Source organism: Haplochromis burtoni, unplaced genomic scaffold (assembly GCF_018398535.1).
Source record: "Haplochromis burtoni strain Fernald_Lab_line unplaced genomic scaffold, NCSU_Asbu1 Contig_118, whole genome shotgun sequence".
In the NCBI taxonomy this organism is placed as follows: domain Eukaryota; kingdom Metazoa; phylum Chordata; class Actinopteri; order Cichliformes; family Cichlidae; genus Haplochromis; species Haplochromis burtoni.
The window spans coordinates 35625-45586 of record NW_024582479.1 but is presented as its reverse complement, the minus strand read 5'-3'; the positions used below and the strand labels follow the sequence as shown (position 1 = coordinate 45586).

The 9962-nt window shown below is 40.1% G+C and overlaps 2 protein-coding genes across 5 annotated transcripts in view; both read left to right on the top strand.

Annotated features, from left to right (window-relative positions):
• ulk1b (unc-51 like autophagy activating kinase 1) overlaps positions 1–4915 on the top strand; it is a 25610-nt gene extending 20695 nt beyond the window's left edge. For all 3 annotated transcript variants that reach the window (XM_042223688.1, XM_042223687.1, XM_042223689.1), the window contains exons 25-27: positions 1331–1488; positions 1843–1978; positions 2212–4915. In XM_042223688.1, the coding sequence (XP_042079622.1) occupies positions 1331–1488; positions 1843–1978; positions 2212–2267 (350 nt within the window). In that variant the 3' untranslated portion in view covers positions 2268–4915. The remainder of the gene's footprint in view (positions 1–1330; positions 1489–1842; positions 1979–2211) is intronic.
• A 1562-nt stretch (positions 4916–6477) lies between these two features.
• si:ch211-222n4.2 (uncharacterized protein LOC101885505 homolog) lies at positions 6478–9962 on the top strand. Of its 2 annotated transcripts, none has more exons than XM_005951111.3 (7): positions 6478–6935; positions 7569–7616; positions 7705–7819; positions 8614–8809; positions 8912–9012; positions 9111–9170; positions 9375–9962. In XM_005951111.3, exons 1-7 carry the CDS (start codon positions 6647–6649, stop codon positions 9499–9501), a joined length of 936 nt encoding a protein of 311 aa, XP_005951173.1. In that variant the 5' UTR covers positions 6478–6646; the 3' UTR covers positions 9502–9962. The 2 variants fall into 2 exon arrangements, with proteins under 2 accessions (XP_005951173.1, XP_005951172.1); XM_005951110.3 differs by having other exon boundaries at positions 6479–6935; positions 8611–8809.

Below are 9962 nucleotides of genomic sequence, written 5' to 3'. Positions count from 1 at the left end.
AACCCATGGAGATTGAATGCAAAACCTCATTCTGGTGTCCACCGTTTAAAATTCTGTCATTATACCCTCCCCTCCCTTTCTCTGCCTGTCTTTCTTCCGTGCCTGTCGGAGTTCAGCAGGAGCATACAGACACTGTGCAAAGGCTGCGGTTCACATTGGATTTTGCTCTGTGTCTAATGGAGGTGGCTGCTGCCCGTGGTGCTACAGTGACAGGGGAGCAGGGGGACTTTTCTCATCTCTCTCTCCTTCAGCAGCAGAGCCTGGTAGCAGATCAGATAAGCTCGCTGAGCCGAGAGTGGAGGTAAGGCCGTATCTGCTGTGGCTGTGCCTCTTTGTTGGATGAATTGATACCTTGGCGATTTCCTGGCTTTACGCCGCGTTTGGTGATAAGCCTCTGGGGTCTTGGACATTTTTATTAAATTGTATTGGTGCCTCAGAGACTTACTATGGAAAAAAGAAATTGGAATACATTTAATTATTTTTTATTTTTGTTGCTGTAATGTTAATGTAATTGTAAGCTTATATGCTTGAATGCATCTTTGCTGCAGGACAAAAACTAAAGTAAAAGCAGCGGGTTGTAGTGAAGGAGTCATCATGTAGGTCATTTTGTGTTTTTATGCACCCGGGACTTTTTTTGTTGTGTACTTCAGCTTGAAATGAAGAACATTTGCATTTTGCCCAGAGAGTGCTGGGAGCAAATAGAAAAGAGAAAACTGCCCAAGTGCCTGCTGCTCAGGACACCATGGCAAAAGTAAAAAGCCTGAGGCACTCTCATTTGTAGAGGATGAGAATTTTTGGCATTCTCAAGTTTTTTTTTTTGTTTTTTTCTTGGGAAGACTTTAATCTGAAGTGTAAATGTAGTTGTTGCATTTGATGGTTTTTGACTGCCTCTAGTGAATTTTCTGATGCTGAATATTTCTTAAACAGAAACCTGTGATTCAGATTTTTATCCTACAAGTATCGATTGTGTTTAATGTGTCATTTGTCCTTTTATAATTGAGTTTAACTTAAAGTACTTTACGTGTGATTGCCTCCTCAGTCATGCAGAACAGCTGGTTCTCTACCTTAAAACTGCAGAACTCTTGTCCAATGCCTTACACACAGCAATGGAGCAAGTTAAACAGGGCAAGCTTTACCCATCTGCTACTGTCAAACAAGGTATAAGCCTTTTCATTTTTTCAGTGGCAGTCTTAAAAACATAAAATTGCCATGATGGATGGATGGATGGATGGATGGATGGATGGATGGATATATATATATAAATTATGATTCATGTATTTAGTTGTTTGGGTTTTTTTGTTTGGTTTTTCAAATTTCTCTCCATATACAGTTGTGAGAAAACTAAATGAGCTGTACAAGTCCAGTGTGGCATCCTGCCGCTCACTCAACAGCCGTCTGGAGCATTTCTTTACCCGGAAGCATCGCCTAATGGACCAAATCACCTCCATCACAGCGGAACGGCTGCTGTTCAGCCACACTGTGCAGATGGTAAACCGAAAGAAAAGTCGGATAATTGAGAAATAGAGGAGAACATAGGGGGAAATTGACCAAAGAATCTTTAGATATAAAAGTATCTTTGTCAAGGTGCTGGTTTGGCTCACCAGGGTTGAGTAGGCAACCCATATGCCGTAATATTATTGTAGAGGCCTGGGTTTGAATCCGGCTTGTCTTGTCTTTCCACTACTTTCTCTCCCAGCTTTCCGGTCAGCTCTTAACTGTTCTGCCACATTAAAAGCTTAACAGCCCCCCCCTTTTGTGTGGTTAGCATTTGACATATTATTTAATATAATATTTTACTCAAAACAAGATCAAACCTTTGACCTGAGCACTCTGTCCTCTCAGGTTCAGGCTGCTGCACTGGATGAGATGTTCCACCAGGGGGAAGCATCAGTCCTGCGCTACCACAAAGCTCTCTTACTGATGGAGGGCCTGTCTCTGCTGCTCACTGGACAGGATGACATCATCAGTGTTAGCAAATGTAAGTATCACCGTATCACAGTAACAGAAAATGTCTCCACTCAGCATCAGCAGCTAAGAACCACCATTTAATTCAGGAATGTTCCTCGAGCTAACACTCTCATTGGTGGGAATCTGTGCAGATAAATTCAAAGTGTTTCATCGGTCCTGTGGTAATAAAGTCAAGTAAGATAGGCTGCTTTATCATGACTTGTGCTTTTTTTTTTTCTCTTTCCCTTTGCTTTGTGTCTGCAGGTAAAGAGTGCATTGAACGGCGCCTCACAGCTTTGCAGGCAGGGCTCTGTATATGATAGCCCTGCACTATTTTGGGGAATGTGGAAAGTATGACAGTTGTTTGCGCCCCGCACATTACTAACCAAATTTCCACACGCCTCTCATGGTTCTCCAAACACGTGTTGGACGTAAAGAGGATTTTGCTTCCGGCTCTGAAAATGCCAAGAAGACTCCCCTCACTTCAAGTATCGCATTCAGGAGCAATTATTTCCAAGTATTCACATTAGCCACATATGGTACTTATCTAAACGCATAGCTTTTGAAGATCAACAGATATCCTTGCTATGACCTTGCAGTGCGCAACTATAGACAAAATGGTCACACAGGATCACAAACTGGAGGGGAAGTGCTGTGGACATGTGCTGATTTAAAAAAAAAAAAAAAAAAGTTGGATTGTCCGACTATCATCCTCATCAAATCTACATCTGTTTTATACCCCTTGTTTGCTTTCCTGTGTTGTTTTTTTTGTTTTTTTTTAAGCTTTTTTTTCCTCTTTTGGGGTTTATGTAATTATTTTCTTGCTGACAGGAAGTGTACAGTATGCGGCATTACTACAACTGGTGACCAGAAGTGCACACGCACTGTTTCAAAACCGTTGCCAAAATAACTTCTTTTTTTTTTTTTCTTTCAAAGTTTTGTTTTTTGTGTATGTGTGTTTGCTTTAGATTAACTTTAGGTAACTAAACTGCTATATAGAAGAAGAAAAAACTATCTGACACTTTAATGATTCTATACTTGCTTAATATCAAAGACCATGCCTTTTTGCTTGCAACGTGCGGTGTCGAAGGGATTAATTTGATTAGTTTTCTAAAAGGTGGCTGGTATTAAGGCAGAGAATGGGTCCAGAAAACACTCGTTACCCAGCGCTAAAGCGTGGGTATAGCTTTTAATTCAGAAGGGGCTGAACGTGGTCTCTTAGCATCTTTGATCACAATCATGTTAAAAATGCTGCAATAACCTGGACTATATTCTTCAGGTATACAGAAGCTTAGGTGCTGCTGGGGCTGGTTATGCCTTCACATGAATTCCACTTTTTTTTTCTGTCTTTTAATCTTTTATCTGTCAACTCATTTAGCAAGTATAATCAAATCTGAATGTAGGGGCTGTCTGGAGAGAAACAGCATAAATATTAGACTGAATGTTAGATATTTAACATTTAGGCTGATCTTGGGGCTGAAGTCTGAATGTTTTTGCACTGTTAAAGTACTGTACAGAAAGACCGTGAGTGGAATATGGTAAACGTGTCCAGTTTTTGTAGATACTTTGACTTGTTTATGACAGGAGATCTGCTTATATACGTTTTTAATGCAGTTTTAGTTGTAATACATTTACTGTCAAAATGTAATGTTAGATGTGGGAGTGTTGACAAAGAGATGATATAAGCTATGAGAGAGTTCTATTTGAAGAAAATGGAAAAGAGATTTCTTTACACTGAAAACAAAAAAAAATGCATTGATTGTGTTTGTGCTTTATTTTATTGTAGTGGGTAAGGGTTTTTTTTTTACCTTTTGTTTGACTTCTGAAAAGTGACATGTTGAAGTGCTAAGATTTGTGTGGGGTTTTTTTTATTTGTTTTTTTACATTGAGCTTTTTGACATTCATCCCAACAACCTAAAATGCGGTCCAGCTGAAAAATCTCCTTCAGCTGCTTTAAAAACAAAAGTTTTTAAAGAAGAGTTTGTTTGCATGCTTTGGTTTTGTGAAGCAGTGCTGTTTGTGGTGCCACGGATGAAGCTGTGACAGCTCCGTAACATGGGAAATATTTTAATTTTGACTCCAACTGAATGCGTGGATGTGGTTAGCTAAAAGTAAAATACCACTTTGAGGAATAAAAAGTGGCACATCTAGGACCTGTAGTACTTTCTTTCCCCTAACGTGTAATTTCTCGAGCTTTTACAAGTTAATGAAGGTGGGGTTGTGTGGTCACGTCTGAAGACCGTTTACAGTGACGCCTGTCAGCAGAAAAGAATGGAGGAGAGATTCATCAACATATCCTTTGTGTGCATTTTCTTTGTTGCCCTTTGTCAAGTTTCTGTGAAATGCAGATTTTGCTCTACATGTATGCAGATGTTTAAGTGTACATTCCACAAATCAAATCATCTACGGGCTCCCTGTCTCTGCACTTGCTGCTCTGTTCAGATCCCTCGTAATTTAAAAACAAAAACAAAACCTCAAGCATGTGTCACTTTTTACTGTCCCATACAATCATAAAGATGTTTGTCTCCAGTAGGACTCAAAAGCACCATGAAGACAACGGGTGCAAAACTCGAGATACCTAAGAGAGTGCAAGTGAAGAGTAGTTTTTACTTTGGTGCACTCAATCAGGAAACCTGTCACCTATTTGGTTAATTTGTTTTGTATGTTTGCTAAACGACGTACCCAAATGATTTCTTTTTACACTTTTACGTTACTAATTCTGTAAAACTTGTAAATATTGTAATTTAAGTTATTGTTGTTGGCATGGAGAGAACAGCACCATACCACCTATACATTCCCAAAGACAAGGCCTTCAGCTCAGTCATCCACATTGTCTGTTTAATGTTGCAAAAGCATTTAAATGTTGTCATATCCATAACAGACACTAGCTCAGTGTCCCTGTGTGTGTGATGTAATATTTACTGTTTGGAAGCTACATCATGAATAAAGTGAAAGGAAAGATCATTAACTGTTGTGGTGACTTGGTTTACTTGACCTGAAGCTTTACATGTGTATTCTTCAACTAAATCGATTCGGGTGTAAAAACTTGGCATTCTTTACTTGCTTTTCAAGACTACTTTTATTAGAAGGCCCCCTGTGTTTAAGAAGCTGGCAGTGCAAGAGGGACTCTGTGGCTTTTGACCTATTTCTCAGTAAGTGCCCCCCAGTAGCATCTTATGCAACCCGTAAACATGAAAGGAAACAAAAAAATTTTTTTTGTATGTTGCTAGAATTTACCAGCACAGAATAAAACCATGGGAACATCTCAGTTTTATTTCAATGCTTCCCTTGTAGTGATAACAGCAGAGTTAACCACCTTCACAGTGACAGCTACTGCAGCTTTACGGAAATGAAAACAGCCACCTCACTAATGGTTGAGTCTATAAACCACAAACACAGTGACGTAAACCATCATAAACCACGATCCTCTTAACAGAAACTGGTGCTACCAGAAATGCATGATGGCACCTTTTTCCTTTGCAGCTTTCAGTCATGTGTGAGTGCACTCAGTTAAAATAAAAATTAAAAAAAAAAAAGCTTGAGAACCACCTTTGTGAAAATTTAACCCACCTTTAAGGACATTTATCAGGAAGAAAAACATGGGTAGGTTCTTCTAAACAGACCTAACCCAAAGTTAGTAATATCTGATTTAATAGTCGCCTAAAACATGATGCTCTACACATCATGAATTTGGGGTTGATGATGCCCCGGATACCTATCACTCCTTCTTCTCCTTGGAACTAAATACATGTGATTTTTCATCTTTAGCTCAGAATCATACACACGCTTAAAACTTGCAAACTGTCTACAGGTGGTTCAATTATAAAATAAATAATTTTATCTTGAACTCAATCAGGCTTTCAAAAACTGGGGGTGGTTATGAGAAGGTGACAACCACCTTCAAAAAAAATTACCATTTGTTTATTAATAGTTGAACAAAGTTTCAATGCAACTCAGTTATATTTATAAATAAAAATAGCAAACAATACAGTGAGTTTTGACATATGTAAATATACAATATAAAATGGTAAGGCAAAGAAAATCGGCAAGTACACATGCTAATCACAAAAATATCAGTCTAATCTTTTAGGTAGATTTTTAAGTAAAGACAACTATACAGCGAATTTTAAATTTTTTATAAACTTCCGGTTGGACGTAAGATCTGCCTTGGCCAAGCGTTGTAGCCAAGGAGACCGAGTTTCTATTAAAAAAACAAAACAAAAAAAACTTTATTTATAGCAAGGACCGATATTAACATAAACTGCCTAAATACATTTAAAGTACAAGAAAACCGAAAACAAATCATTGGGGGATACATAATAGCAAAACACCATTTTTTAAGTTAAAGATAATAAATACAGTTTTAAAAACAGTCTTGAATATTATGTAGGACTTCTACATTTAATTTGAGCAAAAACAAATTGAAACTAGTTAAAATACATATTAGAAGAGGAAATAAGATAAAAGAAAGGATGCGCAGCTGGCCTGAAAGATCGACGTCAGGGCTGAAAAAGAAAAAAAAAGGAATCTTGGTTGTCACGGCAACGTTGTGTATGATCGAGCGCGTGCCAAACGAGCGTGAAAATAGTTATAAGTAGGAGTACCTATAGCTAACTTGTCTTCACTGGAAAACAATGGGAAGGGTGAAACAGCGAGCTATTTCAGTCAGGGGAGGCCTGAAGTACTAAAGCGGAGAGCGATGTCAAGTCATAACCTGCCACCGGTGCGCCATTTGCCACACTGGACCAGAGGGCGGCTAGAGAAGCCTTGCTCGCTACGACGCTTACCGGCTAACCCTGAACAGCGGCTCCCGCTACCTGTTATCAAGCCAGCGGGCAGAGCAGCGGCAGAGACGTCCTGTCAGAGCGGCAGCACGGACCTCCGAGTTGCTTCACTGCAAAGAAACGTCCAGTTCCTACAAGAACAGCACAAGGAAACACTGAAGAAGCTCCACGCAGAGATAGAGAACCTCAGACGGGAGAATAAAGGTGAAGAAACAGTGCATTCATAACTCTTGTATGTGTAAGTTAATTATTTGTAAAAGCATAGAAGTCAGTGACAGCAGGCCTTAGGTCTTTTTAAAAGCAGTAAAAGCAGAATGCTTTGTGGAATGAATGAAGTAAGCAAAAGTAAGTTTTCACATGCCTTTAATTAATGCTGTAATTTGGCCTTTCTGAGATTTTTTAATAGTGGATAGTTAGACAGATAGAGCACTCAATTATTCCCTGTGGGGAATTTTGAAGGGTTGTGGCATTCAAGAAACCACCCTATTTCATGGCTCACAAAGTCAAATAATTATCTAAAGAATTCACAGAGTCTGTGACTCCTGTCTCCTGACAAGACAAGGTCAGGCTAGGTATGGTGGACGCATGGCAACTCCAGAGTTTAGTTTTAATGATTTCTCAGTGGGAGGTGGGCAGATATCCGGTGTCACTTTGCAGAGCGAGCCGCATGCTGTTCCATATAATAACATATCACCACCCACCAGGAGACTCCCCGGTCATCCGTCGTTGCATCCTTGCTGCAGCAAGGCCTGTTTTGACTCATGGGTTGCTTACTGGTTGTTTAAGCCCACCTGCAGTGTACAGTACATTAAAGTTCTGTTGTTATGGATGTTGCAGAGTTGAAGTATAAGCTGATAATGGAGCCTCCTAAGTCAAGTAGAAAAGGTAACATGTTTAAGCACATATAATGACTTATTAGGTTTTCATTTAGGTGCCACCTAAACTTAATGTCTGATCCTTCTTCTTCTACGAGTTGCACACAGTCGACAAAACTGTAGACCACCCACTCAGGGCAGTCAAGCCCATACTGGACTGTACGTGGAGGAGCCACTGCAGGACATGAGACTCTTGCAGGACCAGGCTCTCGGGTGAGTGGTGGGCCTTTTTCAGCTACTTATCTAGCTCAGTATTTACAAAGTATGGTTATATTTCATAAATTATCTTAGCTCCCCCCCCCCTTTTTTTTTTTCAAAGCTATGCACACAAGAACTGATGGATAAATTAGATTCAGATGCAGTAATATGGATATGATGGCACAACAGCCATTCATTAATAACTTACTAAGCAGATACTCAGATAAGCTCAGATAACAGCCTACTGTAAGGCAACCATCAAAAGCAGGAGAACACTAATTCAAGCTCTGTGTTTTAATCACTTTACAGAAAAACAAGATGTCAGCTGTCTCATATTAGGTAGTGATGTAGGTGCACAAGTATTATAGTGCATGTTAAATTAACACTATAAAACAGCATGAGGATATGAACGTGAAGCATGTAAAGAAGCAAAAGCCAGTATGTAATTAGTTATTTGTTGGTCTGGTCTGCAGTCTGAGCCCTTTGATTTCTGGAATATGTGCCTTTTTACATGTCTATAAACTTCTTGACCTGTTAGTACCAGGTTGGCTTTTGATCTGGTGACTGTGGAGGCCATTTGAGTACAGGAATCCACTATCAGGTTCAAGAAAGCAGTTTCAAATGATCTGAGCTTTGAGACATCATGAATTATCCTGCTGGAAGCAAAGTGGGCCAGTGAATTGAACCTAGTCCCCTGTCTGTGGGGGGGTGGGGGTGGGGGGAGTTAACAACCAGGTATTCTCAACCTAAACTGCCTTATACATGTTATACATCGCCCTCAATGACATTATCTCATTGACTTGCAGTAGCATTGGAGCAAGCACTGAAATTCTGGATTCAGCCAGGCAGGACCATGGCACGGAGGCCAATGGGCGCCTCATCACTTCACTGCAGCCTCTCCGAATTCACAGCAGTTCCTCCCAGCCCCCACGGGCCCCCACACTACAGGAGTGTGAGATCATCATCCGACAGCTATATAATGCTAACAGCTTACAGTCTCAGGAGGTAAGTGCCTGAAGGGCAACGCTTAGCTATTCAGTGTTTTAGTAGCTCTGTTTGTTGTGGCTTTTAAAATAGTTACTTAAAGTACAACCCTGTGTCATCTAGATCGTGCGTGTGAAAGCACTGCTCAGAGACATCGTTTCAAACAAGAAAATCACCCCAGAAAAGTACATCATGGCTAAGGCCTACCTTTCAGATGGAACTCGGTGAAGTGGCATTATCATTTTCATCATCAGCGACATACAAAAGCCTTCAAAGCAGCAAAATTATGATAACAGTTTCTAATTTTCTTTGTGTGTTTCAGCGGGTCTTTAGAAGAAAACAAATTACCAAAACTTGGCCTTCAATCATTCCCAGAAAAACAGTATGTAATTTTGTCTGATTTTGTATTCTGTCACAGTGCACAAAACAGATTCCTCAAAGCCCTGTTGTGCTAATTTTCACAAAACTTGGCTGCATAATAGCCCAGAGTTGCCTTTTGCAAGAGAGATCGAGGTTTCTGAGTCAAAAAGAAAAAAAAGCCAAGCATGTTTGTCACCCAGAGTTAAATCCACATATCCTTTCCCAGGTGTGGAACATCTCAGTCTGGGGTTGTCTTCCCTGCCCTCAAACAGAGCCTTGGCTACAACATTGCAGATAGACAGAAGAGGTCCCGTGCTGTGCAGAGAGACCGTTTGAGAAGGGCTGTTCAGTGACAGGAACACAAATACCAGAGCATATTTCTGTGGTATATAATGAAATAAAGCATTTCTGATTGATGATGTTTTATGATGTCATAAAGTTGAGCAGGATAGAGTGGTCGCAGCAGGAATCGCACAACACTTAGTCAATGACGGCCCAGTTGGATTACCTCTTCCAGTAAGCCTTGCCAGTGTGAAGCAGCATGCCGTACGGAAGCGCCTCCCTTAAGTGGAATGCAACCATCATTAACACACCTGTGTGCTTCCTGTCATGGCATGTCAAAATGTCTGCTGCTCGGGAAAAAAAACCCTATACAGACACGTCACGTTTATTGACAATTATTGCTCATAATGATGTGTAAGATGGACAGATAACACAAATAATGCTCTATAAGGCCTGGATTTTTTTTAGTTTTTCTACATAGCAGAAGGACTGATTTCAGCTTTTCACTGGGAATATTTTTTTTTTCAACCAT